The 17,077-nt window shown below is 40.6% G+C and overlaps 1 protein-coding gene across 3 annotated transcripts in view; it reads left to right on the forward strand.

Moving 5' to 3' along the window:
* Window positions 1-17,077, forward strand: part of ADAMTSL1 (ADAMTS like 1) — a 470,685-nt gene that overhangs the window by 331,406 nt on the left and 122,202 nt on the right. For all 3 annotated transcript variants that reach the window (XM_067744472.1, XM_067744473.1, XM_067744474.1), the window contains one exon: window positions 841-968. In XM_067744472.1, the coding sequence (XP_067600573.1) occupies window positions 841-968 (128 nt within the window). The remainder of the gene's footprint in view (window positions 1-840; window positions 969-17,077) is intronic.

Genomic DNA, 17,077 nt, shown 5'->3' on the forward strand with positions numbered 1-17,077 from the left:
ATGAACCTAGAAAAGAAACAAATAGTAGACTGAGAGAGGAGCGGATTCTGAGGCTTGTGGAAGGTACTCACAATTTGATTCTTATAATTCTTTTCAGGTAAAGTATCTGAACTGTGTGGTGATTATTCTGGAATTTTCTCTACCATGACCCCGAAGGGCAGGCTTTAACCTTCATTCTGCTGGCACCTTCACTACAAAGAGCCCTCTGCCAAGCATTGTGGGAAATAAAACAATGACTAAGGTCTAATTTCTGTGCCCAGTGATATTTACAGACTAATGACGGCAATAGAATTGAGATACAGTTACACATACAATTTCCTTCTAACGTGTGCATCAAGATCCTCTCGTCAGTATTCAGTCTGGCTGCTTCTCTCCCACCTCCAAGCCTTAACAGATGCCTTTCTCCGTATCTGGAAGCCCTGCCTACTTTCCCCCATCCAGCCAAGCCCCACTCCTCCTGTATAACTTTGCCTTTTCCTGAAGAAGCCTTCCCCAAATCCCTCTGCAGCATTCGTTCTAGCATCTCCTCTCACCCCCGCTGTGTGTGTATGTGTATTCAGCACACGTATGCTGCCTGCTCCAGCTGTTAGCGTTTAGTCCAAGTAATCAACAAACTGCATAAGCAATCCAAAAGCTCCTTATCTGGGCTTGCTAACAGAATCACACCCATCAAAGTGGCAAGAGAGGCTGGTTTCCTGGGTACCACTGTGTCTGGTTTGTGCCTGTTGTTAAAACAGGGTTGTGACTACCCCTGAGGTTCCTTCCAGCTTTACCAATATCCAATGCCAAAAAGGAGTCAACCGACCTGACCAGGCCTACATTTCTTTTCTGTTGCTCCAGGATTCTTCTACAGCCAGATGATTCCTTACAGATCCTGGCCCCCGTGGAAGCTGATGTGGGTTTCTACACTTGTAATGCCACAAATGCCTTGGGATATGACTCTGTCTCCATTGCCGTCACATTAGCAGGTAACGTGGAAATCCCTGTTCCATTGAGAAACCGTTGACCGGTGCCTGCAACGTGCCAGGCAGGCCCAGGGACACAGACATAAATGAGATCCATACCCTGCCTCCGGAAGTTTGTAATCTGTAATTGTAATCAAATGGAGATAAAGTGTAATATGAGATAGAATGAAATAAGTGCTGATAACCAAAGAGGGTGCAGTTTCACTCTACCTGAGAGGTCTTAGACTTGGAGTAGAATTTTGATAAACAGAGATGCAGGAAATACTCCAGGCAGAGCGAACATGAGCAAAGGAGATGTATACAAGTAAGTAGCCTGTGGGGGAACATGAATCAGGACCTAAGATCATCGAATGATCTTTTCATTTCTCCTCCGTCCACCTGCTGCAAAGAAGACTTTAAGACCTGGGTAGTTGGAATTCTGTGGCTGTGGGTTGGAGCACAGGTGTTCTTCTCTGTGACTGTTTATTTCAACCTCTTGGTCTAATACACCTGCCTACACTTCACCTTTATCCATAGAGGTTAGGCAAACCATTCTACACATAGCAACTTCAGAAAATTGCGATTCGGAGTACCGTGCTTCCCAAGGTTGTGGTCTCGTAGTAAGGTACCCTTATAAAACCTCTCTTACATAGGACAGATCCTTGCCTTTGAAACTGAAAGAGACCTTAGATACCAGCTAGACCAGAGCCCTCAGTTCTCAGAGGCCAGGCAACCTGAGGTCACATAGCCGCTCAGCTGGTGGCAGGGAAAAAGGGAACTGAGGTCTCCTAACCCCCAGATCGTTGTTCCCCCTTCTCCCCACTGATGCTACCAACCCGGGCTCCCTTTCCTCAGATCTGGGCCGCGCAGCCTTTGTGGCGGTGTGTTGCATGTGTTTGTATTTATTCTTTTCCATTGCCGCTCCCATCAGGTGATTCAGTAGATGCTAGAAAAGCCGACATCACCCCACACTGACCTCATCTGTCCACGCCGGGATTATGTTGTCACACTGTTTTTCAGTCACTCATGCTGCTCCCTTGCATATCTGTTTAGCAACAGTATATCTACCCCATGACCTAAGGCTGATCTGGGAAGGGACCTTGAGCGGGACGCTTTGCAGAGAGGATGAAAGTCAACAAAGAATAAGGCGAGCTAAGGGGCCCTGGGGTGGATTACAGACTGATATTAATGCCTATTTGGTGTGTGTGTGTGAATAGAACATTTGCTTTGCTCCTAATGTATTCCAGTCACAATCTTCATGCCCCTCTTCATTATACAGAGTCCAGATGCTCGGCACCCATCTGGTTAATTCTCTTCTGCCTTACCCCCTCCCATCTGCCTTGGCCAGGGCACTGCTGACACCCTTCCAACTGCTGGCAAGTAGGGCTCTTACAGGATTAACTCTCTTGTTTATATTTATCCAGATACGGTTCAGCTCTGTCACAGACTAAATACCCTTTGTTCACCTGAATTTAATACGATTCACGGAAACCTGTCTGGAATTAAGCAAAGCAATTGTAACATCAGGCTTGTCTTCAGCTCTTTGAAGAGAAGCTGTTGGAGGCTGCCAAAATATTCAAAGCCAGGGAAGAAAGAGAGCAGCCAGAGAGGCACCGGGGGAAAGGGAGAAAAGGAGCTGAGTGATGAAGTAGTTCACGCACACCACACCCAGGGCTTAGGAAGCTGCATCCATGGGCTTCAGTGGTGGGGTTTGTTCAGGTCTGCTAGCAGGTCTGTCAAGCAGTCCCTCTGAAAGGTAAGGCCCAAAATGGATGCGCTGCTTTCAGGCTGCATTTGTGTCTTTACCTGGGATTATCGTCTAGCCTGCTGTCAACGTCTGCACTCACAGTTTTAAGTGACTCACACCCTCTGCCAAACATGACTGACGAAGAGCAACAAGTTAGACCCGAGTTCTGTGATTCGTGACGCTTACAGACTAGTGAAGGCAATAGATGCATGCGTGACTACCTCGAATGCAGAGACAGTTACAGTTTCCTTCAAAGGTACCCCACATAGGCGTAGAAGATGCAACCTAAATATAACGTAAATTGGTGCGGGGCAGCGGTTTCCAAGGGATAGATGTGGCGCATTTCTAAATCTTATTACCAGTTATACTGTTCATTAACCGTGTGACCTTGAACAAAGTGTATAACCTCAGAGTCTTTGTTCTCAGCCGTAAGAGTGAAATTAATCCTATTTCACAGGATTGTTGTGAGGTTAAATAAGATTGCACGTGTGAAAAAGCCCTCAGCCCAATGCCAGGCACATAGTTCACACTCAATAAATGTTTCCTTTTCTTTCTCTAGCTCTCCTAAAATGAAACACATCCTGAAAACGATTTTAAAATGTGTAAAACATAAGCCCAACTTTGCTTCCACGTATTTTCCACTGTAAGTCTTCACACTGAAAATTTTCAAGTACCGACTTAGGAGCTGATTCAGCTCACTTGTGATCAAATCCTCGTGGTAAATCTCAATGCTTCTGTGCCCTTAAAGACATTGTACAGTTTTTTCTGGGTTTTTTTTTTTTTTTTTGGTTTTTTTACCTTGACTTCTATATAAATGCAGGCCAAAAGGAAAAACAGGAGTTTTCTGGAGGCTCAAGCACTCAGGTACCTCCATGATTTTATAAGAAATGTGTGGATTTTGGCCTCGCCTATGCACCTGGATCAACCAGATGCAGGGAAATTTGTTCGTAGTAATTCACAAGATCAGGCGTAGCATGGCAGTTAAGCCTGCAGGCTCTGGAGCCTCGTGGTCTGGATTTGAAGCCTGACTCTGTCACATCCAAGCTACATAACCCTGAGCAGCTTCTTTACACTCTCTGACTCAGTTTCTTTATTTGTCATATGGTGATAATAATAGTGTTTGACTCAGAAGGTTCTTGTGGAGATTAAATGCCTTCATCATGTAAAATGCTTATAAGTATGCCTAGCATGTAGCAAGCGCTCAATACTCGTTAGCTCTTATTATTATTGTGAGGATAAAACAAAAGCCAGGTTATTTTTACGGTAGGGGAAACTCCTTTTCCGAGACCAGAATGCTCACAGACCCTTTGTAGAGCACTTCACTCTAATGTCTCAGCATCTCAATGTCAAGGGGGAAGCTGAATTAGCTATCTGAAAAGCGGTCGGAGTGCCTGGGTCCAGAGCAAGGGAGGTGGCTACACGAGGAACATTTCACGTGAGCCAGAGGAAGGGAGGTCTGGTGAACCCTCCCTGGCCCATAATTGGACCTCTCCTGTTGAGTTGCCCCATCCTCTGAGTTGAGTGTGTTGTCAATTCTGCTTCTTAGGTTCATTGTAGGTCCACTGGTACTCTCTACACAGTTTTTGCTTAAACATAGAAACAGCATTTAGTTTTAGACACACCAAACCTTCCTTGCTCTGCCCTGTTTGGGCCTGTAAGATATTTTCTTTAGAGCCCTTTGCTTCTCTCCAAACTCATCAGTATGTGTTGCTTTTATCTTTTAAGTCCCAAAGGTTTGAGAGTACTTTGCGAGTATGTCTCAGCATGGAGATGGCAATGTTTCCCTACCTACTTCCCTGGCTCCGGAAACTCACAGCCATGTAGACCCAGTGGCACAAAATTCCCTTCTGTCCTAAACTGACTTAATTGGATGCCTGTTTCACTGCTCAGAAGGTAAATGAGAGGGGAGGGTAGCAGGGGCTAGGGAGGAGTATAAGAATGTCACCAAAATGTCACATGCCTAACATGTTGAAGAACTGATTACTTTGTGTGCGTGTATAAACACAGGTAAAGAAGAGTTTCTGGTGTGTGCAAAGACAGGCACTAAGATTGGAGAGCCGTCTTGACTAGTCAGATTCAGCACTCAGCCAGAGTTGCTCAGAAGGCTTCCAGATCTGAATGGCGTAGGCAGCGTTTTGAAGGAAAGCAGTAGTTTCCTGGTAAATTGCTTCAGTCTGGATCAGTGGAGGGGAGCTTTACTTACCAATGCAGATGAGGCTTGTCCAGGTGTAAGCCATTGATGAGGTCATAGCCATAAGGGAAACGTTTTTGGTTGTCATTGATTTTATAAGATCACAAAAGAGATACTGTAAGGCCTGCTTGACATCATCAATGGAAAATGAGAAGAAGATGGGGGCTGAGGGATGAGTGTATCTTTCATTGAAAGGAGAGAACACAGATGAGCTCATCCAAAGTTTTCACAGGAAAAGAGAGACAGAAAATATTCCTCCTTTCCTGGCATGTTTTTCTGCGTTTTTATGAGTTGAATAGCTGACACATATTGTGTCTAATAAAGAGATCACAGAAACCTCACTGGGAAAATAAAAATAAAAGGCAGTTGTTGTTTTTTTTTAATTCTTCTTTCTCGGCCCCCTCCTCATGATTTAGTAACTGCAATAAAAGACAAGCAGTTTTGTAAGCTCTTCATAACGTAAGTCATTTCAAATTGGCATTTCTGAATTTTTCATCCAGCCACTGTTAAGCAGACAGAGGAGGATTTTGCTTCATAGAGAGAGAGCCTCAGAGATGGGTTTGTCACCAAGAGGAAAGACCGACAAAGGAAAGACCGACAAAGGAAGGTTTGCCCCAGTGTACTAACTAGATCAGAGGGAAAGGCACACAAGTTTGGCTGACTTCCCAGTGGTGCTCTGAGCAACAGGGTGATGGCCATTGACTGATTCAAGCTGCCATCAAGGGACTTCATTATCTAATACAATACCAGGTAACCAGGTTCCTTACGTTTTCCTCAATATGTATAGATGTGTAGCATGCCCACTGCAGAGGCCTAGCTTTTAGAGAATTCAGGTAAAATGGATGAGAGTATAGCAGGAGAATCCAACTTACTCCGCTCCCCAGCAGACTAGAGGAAACAAACAAGGAAGCACAAATGATCTAGGCTAACCCAACTCACATCCTGAAAAAGCAATTCCCGCATCTGTCCAATGGAATGAAGGAAGGATGGGTGGTTGGACATGTAGTGGGTACCATATCCTTGGTTGTTTCTAGGAGAGGCTGCAACATCATGCAGCTGTACTGGGTATGGAGTCTCTCGTCTAGGACTCTGCAGTGGAACATGCAGAAGTTAGGTCAGCACCACTTGCTGTGACCTGGGGAGTTGTCAACTTCAATCGAATGATCAGAAGAGGTAATGGCAGTAACCTGAGTAACCTGACACGCTGGCATTGGCAAAAATATCTTCAGGGAATGGTGATTGAACCAAGGGAGGAGAAGGAAGCCATGCAGCCCGGGGATGTGCAAGAAAGGGCAGTCTAAGCCCTACCCACTTCCTTAGATCCTAAGGGCCCTGCAATATTGATACCAAAGGCACACCAACTAAACAGAATCACAAAGGTGGAGAAATGCCAAGTTCTTCTCACTTTTTCGCGCAAGGTAATTAATTAGTAGTCACAGTGTGGACCCTGACTCATCAAGAAAAGGTTAAATTTGGTTAAAAATGTTTTATCAGCTTTATTGAGGTATAGTTTACATCCCATAATATTCACCCATTGTAAGTGTTCAATTCAGTGATATTTTAGCAAATTTTTTAAGTTGTGTAACCATCACAGCAAACCAAGGTTATTGTTTGTTGAAAAACTCCATGGAGGTATAATTCATACACTATACAAGTCAACCATTTAAAGTATACAATTCAGTGGCTTTTAGTACAGAGTTGTGCCTCCATCACCACACTCCATTTTAGAACATTTTCATTATCCCCAAATAAACTCCACACCTCTTAGCCATCATTCCCAAAGCCCCCATTTCCTCCAGCCCTAGGTAACTACTAATATACTCTGTCTTCATAGATCTGCCTAGTCTAGACACTTCAGATAAATAGAGTAACGCATGGTGCTTTGTTACTGACTTAGCATAATACGTTCAGGATTCACGCATTTTGTATGCGTGTATGCTGCATTCCTTTTCACGGTGGAATAATATTCCATGGTATGAATATACCACATCTTCCACTTGTCAGTTGATGGACATTTGGGTTGTTTCCAGTTTTTGGCTGTCATGAATAATGCTGCAGTGACCATTCATGTGCAGGTTTTCGTGTGGACATGTTTTCGTTTCTCTTGGGTATATCTACCTCAAAGTAGAATTGCTCGATTGTGTGGCACGTGTATGTTGAACTTTTTAAGAAACTGTCAACTGTGTTCCAAAGTACCTGCCCCATTTTATATTTCCATCAGCAGTGTATGAGGATTCCAGTTTCTCCACATCCTCACCAATGCTTGTTACTGTCTATTTTTTTAATTGCAGCCATCCTCATGGATGTAAAGTGATAATTCATTGTGATTTTAATTTCCATTTCCCTAGTGACTCACGATGTTTTCACGTGCTTATTAGTTGTTTATATATCTTCTTTGTTGGAATAGTAACTTTGGTGATAAAGACAGTGTATATGGCCTGTGTATTCATTTTTTATTGCTGCCCTAACAAATTACCACAAGCTTAGAGTCCAGAACAACACAAATATATTATCTTACAGTTCTGTAGGTCAGAAGTCCAGTACAGTCTCACCAGGATAAAATCAAGGTGTCAACAGGGTACACTCCTTTCTGTAAACTCCAGGAGAAAATGCTTTCCCTGTTCATTTGGATTGTTGGCAGAATTTAGGTCATTGTGACCTACAACTATGGTGCCTGTTTTAACTGAGTGTCATTCCCAGGTTCTAGAGGCTGCTGCATTCCTTAGCCCTTGGCCCTCTTCCTCCATCTTCAAAGCTAGCAGTTGGGGGTTGAGTCTTTCTCATGTTGCCTCTCTCTGACAAACTCTTCAGTCTCCCTCTTTCAATTTTAAGAGCTCAAGTGATTAGACTGGCCCACCTAAGTAATCTAGAATAATCTCCCTATCGTAAAGTCAGTTCATTAGCAACCTTAACTGCAGGGAATTGCAACTTTAATTCCCTTTTGTCATGTAATATAACATAGTCACAGATTCCAAGGATTAGAATGTGGACAGCTTTGTGGGGGGCGGGGGCGGCACATTATTCTGCCTACCACACCCTGTCTGAAGGGCACACCTCATTTTCATCTTACTAATGTCAAAGGAAAACACAAATCTAATGTTGGTAGACCTTCCAATTTTTGCATATAAGCCAAACCAAAACACACACACGCCTGCACACACACACACACACACACACGCACACACACGCACATGCACGCACACGCACACACACACGCCTTCTGTTTTTAATCTCTCCACTTTTTTACTGAGCCCAACTAAATCAAATTTTTAAAAAATTCTTTCCAGACCAAACATGTCAGTGGTCTGCACATGGCCTGGAGGCCACCAGTGCCCTCTGGTTAAATCATCCATTTTCTATATTCTCTGCTCATATATTACACCTCATTGCCCAGTATAGTCAAGAGTGTTACTGAAGTGTAATAATTTATTTTATTAGATTACACTTAAACCATGTAATGATTTGGATGGGAGAGAAATATTTATTTTTTTACTACTCCTAAAACGGAAACTTATTGTAACAATAGAATAGATAAGAAAGATTTTAGGGAAAGTATTTGCCTCATTACAAAACTTAGAGCAGATTTAGAACTATAAACTTGTGTCCTTATTGTAAACAGAGGGGTTTTAAATAGATGCACCCTTGGGTCTTTTTTTAGATCTAAAAGTTCTATGAATCTCTTACATACAAATAAACTACAGCAATCTCCACCCACCACTACCAGCTCTAAACTCCCTTTACTTGAAATTCTAACATTTGCAAATTCTATAATTTACTTCCTTTGTCTTTGGGAGACTAGAAGACTAGATGGCAAAGAAGGACAGCTTTTGCAATAAAACCTAGGAAAAATCACAGATGACGGGGAAAGGTATCAGAGGACTGGTGAGGAGAAAGGGTGTAGAGTTGACTAAAAGGTCAAACACTGACTCAGGAGCCAGGAAGTGGGAGTGAAGGAGACCTTGCAAGAGAGACAGCAGGACAGGAAGGAGTTAAAAATCCCTGAGCTATAAAATGTGAAAGGCACTTGGAAGTTGAACCAGGCTAAAGAAAATATCATGCATTTTAATATGACTATTATCCGTAACAAAGCAACTCTTGTTGAAATTGCCAGGTAGCCACATCCTGAAAATTTCTGGCCAGCAAGGGATAGTAACTGGCCATTAATAGTCAGGGCCCATCGTTACTGATTTCAAATGTACAAGATGTTGTTGTATTTTTAGAAAAGTTTTCATAGGTTCATAAGACAAGTTTTCATAGGTTCATACTGATTGTGGTTCCTTAAACTTCATTTGACTCATGAGTTCTTCAGTTTGTCAACTGGGAATTCTCATTTCAGGGGGTTTTCACAGATTTCACTCCGGTGGCCCTTCTGAGAGACCTATGATAATTGCAGTGTAAGCAGAGGCTAGCATTTCTTAAGGTGTTGCTTTCATATTCTCACTGATTACACTGATTACACTGATTTAATCCATGGATTAAATCTGGATTAAGTACAATTTGCTTAGTTGTAGGTGGTGAAAATATGTGAAATTTATAACACCTTATTGCTGTATACTCAAATATTTTAATTAGTGGGCGTCACTATCTTATTCACTTTTCTCTTGAATTAAGATTTGGGTCTCCTGTGGATCTCATTACAGTTTTCTTGAACAGAGTCATGGGGGCACATGCAAGTCAGCCTGGCATGCGTTGTTTCACAACTTCTCTGGAAGTAGATACTTTCTGGGGACTCCAACAAGACCAGCCTTGGTGTGACTTGAAGCTCTATCTGTCCGGAGACTGATACCAGTTTCAGGAGAAGCTGGAGTATTTAAATAATTTCTTCTTTGTTTAGCCTGAAACCCTCACAGTTCTTCAAAATAGAAGCACTTGAGTTCCTTCTCACTAAAAGATTTGTTCTCCCTCCACTTTCCTGTTTTTTCCTCTTTCTTTCTTTAAACTTGTCCTTTCTTTGTGTTTTCTTGGTTTATCAGAAGTTCCCAACGCTGCTCCTCAGAGCATTTTCTCCATGTATCATAGCAAGGATAATGCTGATGATAGCTAACATTTATTCAAACTTCATGCTGTGCTAAGGAATCATTCATACAGTTTTACAAGCATTAATGTTCTTATTGCTCTCAGCAACCGTAGAAGTAGAAAACCAAGGCACAGGGAGACCAAATAACTTGCCTAAGACCACTCAGCTATTGAGGGATGGAGTCTGAACACCTGCCATGCAGGCACCATTCTCATGCTCATGCCCCCTGCAGGCATCATCACTTATCATGCACTTTTGCTGCTCAGTCTTCCTGAACGTAACCCAGAATCCATATTTGAGCAGTACTCCAGGAAGACTCTGTCAGTCGCTGCAATCATAATCTCAGGTCTATTTGCCATTTTTGCATCCTCCCCGGAGTGCTTGGGTCATCTCCAAACCTGCCTCCTGCAGTCGTGGTTTCCAAAATTGCCCAGTTTCCCCGTCACCTTCAACAAGTCTTCTCGTTCTCCTTGGGAGTGAATGCACATGCGCACTTCCTAGAATAGACTGCCTCTCACTCAACAGTGAGCCTCTGAAGACTTTGAAGTACAATCCAGTTTTTCCTCTATTTTTTAAATTTTTTAAATTTAATTTATCTTATATTGGAGTATAGTTGATTTACAATATTGTGTTAGTTTCTGGTGTACCGCAAAGTGATCCAGTTATACATATACATATATCCATTCTTTTTCAAATTCTTTTCCCATGCAGGTTATTACAGAATATTGAGTAGAGTTCCCAGTGATATATAATAGGTCCTTGTTGATTATCTATTTTATATATAAGAGTGTGTGTATGTTAATCCCAAACACCTAATTTATGCTTCCCCCACTTCATGTTTCCCCTTTGATACCCATAAGTTTGTTTTTGTAGTCTGTGGTCTGCTTCTGTTTTGTAAGTAAGTTCATTTGTATCTTTTTTTTTTTAAGATTCCATATGCAACTGATATCATATGATGATATTTGTCTTTATCTGTCTGACTTACTTCACTTAGTATGATAATCTCTAGGTCAATCATGTTACTGTAAATGGCATTATTTCATTGTCTTTTATGGCTGAGTAATATTCCATTGTATATATGTACGTCTTCTTTTTTTTAATTTTTGAATTTTATTTTATTTTTTTATACAGCAGGTTCTTATTAGTCATCAGTTTTATACACATCAGTGTATACTTGTCAATCCCAATCACCCAATTCATCACACCACCATCCCCACCCCCCCATGGCTTTCCCCCACTTGGTGTCCATATGTTTGTTCTCTACATCTGTGTCTCAACTTCTGACCTGCAAACTGGTCCATCTGTACCATTTCTCTAGGTTCCACATACATGTGTTAATATACGATACTTGTTCTTCTCTTTCTGACTTACTTCACTCTGTATGACAATCTCTACATCCATCCACGTCTCAACAAATGGCCCAATTTCATTCCTTTTTATGGCTGAGTAATATTCCATTGTATACATGTACCACATCTTCTTTATCCATTCGTCTGTCGATGGGCATTTAGGTTCCTTCCATGACCTGGCTATTGTAAATAGTGCTGCAATGAACATTGGGGTGCATGCGTCTTTTTGAATTATGGTTTTCTCTGGGTATATGCCCAGTAGTGGTATTGCTGGATCATATGGTAATTCTATTTTTAGTTTTTTAAGGAACCTCCATACAGTTCTCCATAGTGGCTGTATCAATTTACATTCCCACCAACATCGCAAGAGGGTTCCCTTTTCTCCACAACGTCTCCCGCATTTATTGTTTGTAGATTTTTTGATGATGACCATTCTGACCATTGTGAGATGATATCTCATTGTAGATTTGATTTCTACTTCTCTAATGATTAATGATGTTGAGCATTCTTTCATGTGTTTGTTGGCAATCTGTATATCTTTTTTGGAGAAATGTCTATTTAGGTCTTCTGCCCATTTTTGGATTGGGTTGTTTGTTTTTTTGATATTGAGCTGCATGAGTTGCTCGTAAATCTTGGAGATTAATCCTTGGTCAGTTGCTTCATTTGCAAATATTTTCTCCCATTCTGACGGTTGTCTTTTGGTCTTGTTTATGGTTTCCTTTGCTGTGCAAAAGCTTTGAAGTTTCATTAGGTCCCATTTGTTTATTTTTATTTTTATTTCCATTCCTGTAGGAGGTGGGTCAAAAAGGATCTTGCTGTGATTTATGTCATAGAATGTTCTGCCTATGTTTTCCTCCAATAGTCTGATAGTGTCTGGCCTTACATTTAGGTCTTTAATCCATCTTGAGTTTATTTTTGTGTATGGTGTTAGGGAGTGTTCTAATTTCATTCTTTTACATGTAGCTGTCCAGTTTTCCTAGCACCACTTATTGAAGAGACTGTCTTTTCTCCACTGTATATTCTTGCCTCCTTTTTCAAAGATAAGGTGACCATATGTGCGTGGGTTTATCTCTGGGCTTTCTATCCTGTTCCATTGATCTATATTTCTGTTTTTGTGCCACTACCATACTGTTTTGATTACTGTTGCTTTTTAATATAGTCTGAAGTCAGGGCGCCTGATTCTTCCATCTCCATTTTTCTTTCTCAAGATTGCTTAGGCTATTTGGGGTCTTTTGTGTTCCCATACAAATTTTAAGATTTTTTGTTCTAGTTCCGTAAAAAATACCATTGGTAGTTTCATAGGGATTGCATTGAATCTGTAGATTGCTTTGGGTAGTAGAGTAGTTTTCACAATATTGATTCTTCCAATCCAAGACCATGGTATATCTCTCCATTTGTTGGTATCATTTTTAATTTCCTTCATCAGTGTCTTATAGTTTTCTGCATACAGGCCTTTTGTCTGCCTAGGTGGGTTTATTCCTAGGTATTTTATTCTTTTTGTTGCAATGGTAAATGGGAGTGTTTTCTTAATTTCACTTTCAGATTTTTCATCATTAGTGTATAGGAATGCCAGAGATTTCTGTGCATTAATTGTGTATCCTGCTACTTTACCAAATTCATTGATTACCTCTAGTAGTTTTCTGGTGGCATCTTTAGGATTCTCTATGTATAGTATCATGTCATCTGCAAACGGTGACAGTTTTACTTCTTCTTTTCCAATTTACATTCCTTTTATTTCTTTTTCTTCTCTGATTACCGTGGCTAAAACTTCCAAAACTATGTTGAATAATAGTGGTGTGAGTGGATATCCTTGTCTTGTTCCTGATCTTAGAGGAAATGCTTTCAGTTTTTCACCATTGAGAATGATGTTTGCTGTGGGTTTGTCATATATGGCCTTTATTATGTTGACAAAAGTTACCTCTATGCCTACTATCTTCAGAGTTTTTATCATAAATGAGTGTTGAATTTTGTCGAAAGCTTCCTCTGCATCGATTGAGATGATCTTGTGGTTTTTCTCCTTCAATTTATTAATATGGTGTATCACATTGATTGCTTTGCATATGTTGAAGATTCCTTGCATTCCTGGAATAAACCCCACTTGATCATGGTGTATGATCCTTTTAATGTGCTGTTGGATTCTGTTTGCTAGTATTTTGTTGAGGATTTTTGCATCTATGTTCATCAGTGATATTGGCCTGTAGTTTTCTTTCTTTGTGACATCCTTGTCTGGTTTTGGTATCAGGGTGATGGTGGCCTAATAGAATGAGTTTGGGAGTGTTCCTTCCTCTGAAATTTTTTGGAGGAGTTTGAGAAAGATGGGTGTTAGCTCTTCTCTAAATGTTTGATAGAATTTGCCTATGAAGCCATCTGGTCCTGGGCTCTTGTTTGTTGGAAGATTTTTAATAACAGTTTCAATTTCAGTGCTTGTGATTGGTCTGTTCACATATTCTATTTCTTCCTAGTTCAGTCTCGGAATGTTGTGCATTTCTAAGAATTTGTCTATTTCTTCCAGGTTGTCCATTTTATTGGCATAGAGTTGCTTGTAGTAATGTCTCATGATCCTTTGTATTTCTGCAGTGTCAGTTGTTACTTCTCCTTTTTCATTTCTAATTCTATTGATTTGAGTCTTCTCCCTTTTTTTCTGGATGAGTCTGGCTAATGGTTTATCAATTTTGTTTATCTTCTCAAGAACCAGCTTTTAGTTTTATTGATCTTTGCTATCGTTTCCTTCATTTCTTTTTCATTTATTTCTGATCTGATCTTTATGATTTCTTTCCTTCTGCTAACTTTGGAGTTTTTTTGTTCTTCTTTCTCTAATTGCTTTAGGTGCAAGGTTATGTTGTTTATTTGAGATGTATTCTGTTTCTTAAGGTAGGATTGTATTGCTATAAACTTCCCTCTTAGAACTGCCTTTGCTGCATCCCATAGGTTTTCGGTCATCGTCTTTTCATTGTCATTTGTTTCTAGGTATTTTTGGAATTCCTCTTTGATTTCTCCAGTGATCTCTTGGTTATTAAGTAGTGTATTGTTTAGCCTCCACGTGATTGTATTTTTTTACAGATTTTTTCCTGTCATTGATATCTAGTCTCATAGCATTGTGGTTGGAAAAGATATTTGATATGATTTAAATTTTCTTAAATTTACCAAGGCTTGATTTGTGACACAAGATATGATCTATCCTGGAGAATGTTCCATGAGCACTTGAGAAGAAAGTGTATTCTGTTGTTTTTGGATGGAATGTCCTATATACATCAGTTAAGTCCATCTTGTTTAATGTATCATTTAAAGCTTGTGTTTCCTTATTTATTTTCATTTTGGATGATCTGTCCATTGGTGAAAGTGGAGTGTTAAAATCCCCTACTACGATTGTGTTACTATCGATTTCTCCTTTTATGGCTGTTAGTATTTTCCTCATGTACTGATTTGCATCTATACTGGGTGCATAAATATTTACAATTGTTATATCTTCTTCTTGGATTGATCCCTTGATCATTATATAGTGTCCTTCTTTGCCTCTTGTAATAGTCTTTATTTTAAAGTCTATTTTTTCAGATATGAGAATTGCCAGTCCAGCTTTCTTTTGATTTCCATTTGCATGGAATATTTTTTTCTATCCCCTCACTTTTAGTCTGTATGTGTGCCTAGGTCTGAAGTGGGTCTCTTGTAGACAGCATATATACAGCTCTTGTTTTTGTATCCATTCAGCCAGTCTATGTCTTTTGGTTGGAGCATTTAATCCATTTACATTTAAGGTAATATCGATATGTATATTCCTATTCCCCTTTTCTTAATTGTTTTGGGTTTGTTATTGTAGGTCTTTTCCTTCTCTTGTGTTTCCTGCCTAGAGAAGTTCCTTTAGCATTTCTTGTAAAGCTGGTTTGATGGTGCTGAATTCTCTTAGCTTTTGCTTGTCTCTAAAGGTTTTAATTTCTCCATCAAATCTGAATGAGATCCTTGCAGCTAGAATAATCTTGGTTGTAGGTTTTTCTCCTTCATCACTTTAAATATGTCCTGTCAGTCCTTTCTGGCTTACAGAGTTTCTGCTGAGAGATTAGCTGTTAACCTTATGGGGATTCCCTTGTGTGTTATTTGTTGTTTTTCCCTTGCTGCTCTTAATATGTTTTCTTTGTATTTAATTTTTGATAGTTTGATTAATATGTGTCTTGACATGTTTCTCCTTGGATTTATCCTGTATGGGACTCTCTGTGTTTCCTGGACTTGATTAACTATTTCCTTTCCCATATTAGGGAAGTTTTCAACTATAATCTCTTCAAATATTTTCTCAGACCCTTTCTTTTTCTCTTCTTCTTCTGGGATCCCTATAATTCAAATGTGGGTGCATTTAATGTTGTCCCAGAGGTCTCTGAGACTGTCCTCAGTTCTTTTCATTCTTTTTTCTTTATTCTGCTCTGCAGTAGTTATTTCCACTATTTTATCTTCCCGATCACTTATCCGTTCTTCTGCATCAGTTATTCTGCTATTGATCCCTTCTAGAGAATTTTTAATTTCTTTTATTGTGTTTTTCATCATTGTTTGTTTGCTCTTTAGTTCTTCTAGGTCCTTGTTAAACATTTCTTGTATTTTCTCTATTCTATTTCCAAGATTTTGGATCATCTTTACTATCATTATTCTGAATCCTTTTTCAGGTAGACTGCCTGTTTCCTCTTCATTTGTTAGGTCTGGTGGGTTTTTATCTTGCTCTTTCATCCGCTGTGTGTTTTTCTGTCTTCTCATTTTGCTTAACTTACTGTGTTTGGGGTCTCCTTTTCACAGGCTGCAGGTTCGTAGTTCCCGTTGTTTTTGTTGTCTGTCCCCAGTGTTTAAGGTTGCTTCAGTGGGTTGTGTAGGCTTCCTGGTGGAGGGGGCTAGTGCCTGTGTTCTGTTGGATGAGGCTGGATCTTGCCTTTCTGGTGGGCAGGTCCACGTCTGGTCGTGTGTTTTGGGGTGTCTGTGGCTTTATGATTTTAGGCAGCCTCTCTGCTAATGGATGTGGTTGTGTTCCTGTCTTTCTAGTTTTTGGCATAGGTTGTCCAGCACTGTATCTTGCTGATCTTTGAGTGAAGCTGGGTCTTGGCATTGAGATGGAGATCTCTGGGAGATTTTCGCTGTTTGATATTACATGGAGCTGGGAGGTCTCTTGTGGACCAGTGTCTAGACGTTGGCTCTCCCACCTCAGAGGCACAGCACTGACTCCTGGCTGCAGCACCAAGAGCCTTTCATCCACAGGGCTCAGAATAAAAGGGAAAAAAAATAGAAAGAGGATAAAATAAAATAAGATAAAGTTGTTAAAATAAAAAAATAATTATTAAGAAAAAATTTTGAACAGTGAAAAAAAAAATGGTCGGACAGAACCCTAGGACAAATGGTAAAAGCAAAGCTATACGGACAAAATCCCACACAGAAGCATACATATACACACTCACAAAAAGAGAAAAAGGGGGAAATATATGTATATCTTTGCTCCCAAAGTCCACCTCCTCAATTTGGGATGATTCGTTGTCTATTCAGGTATTCCACTGATGCAGGGTACATCAAGTTGATTGTGGAGCTTTAATCCGCTGCTCCTGAGGCTGCTGGGAGAAATTTCCCTTTCTCTTCTCTGTTCGCACAGTCCCAGGGTTCAGCTTTGGATTTGGCCCCGCCTCTGCATGTAGGTTGCCTGAGGGTGTCTGTTCTTCACTCAGACAGGATGGGGTTAAAGGAGCAGCTGATTTGGGGGCGCTGGCTCACTCAGGCCGGGGGGAAGGAGGGATGCGGATGTGGGGTGAACCTGTGGGATATGAGGCCATCGTGACGTTGCAACAGCCTGAGGCCTGCCGTGCGTTCTCC

The sequence above is a fragment of the Pseudorca crassidens genome, chromosome 7 (genome assembly GCF_039906515.1).
Source record: "Pseudorca crassidens isolate mPseCra1 chromosome 7, mPseCra1.hap1, whole genome shotgun sequence".
NCBI classification, from domain to species: domain Eukaryota; kingdom Metazoa; phylum Chordata; class Mammalia; order Artiodactyla; family Delphinidae; genus Pseudorca; species Pseudorca crassidens.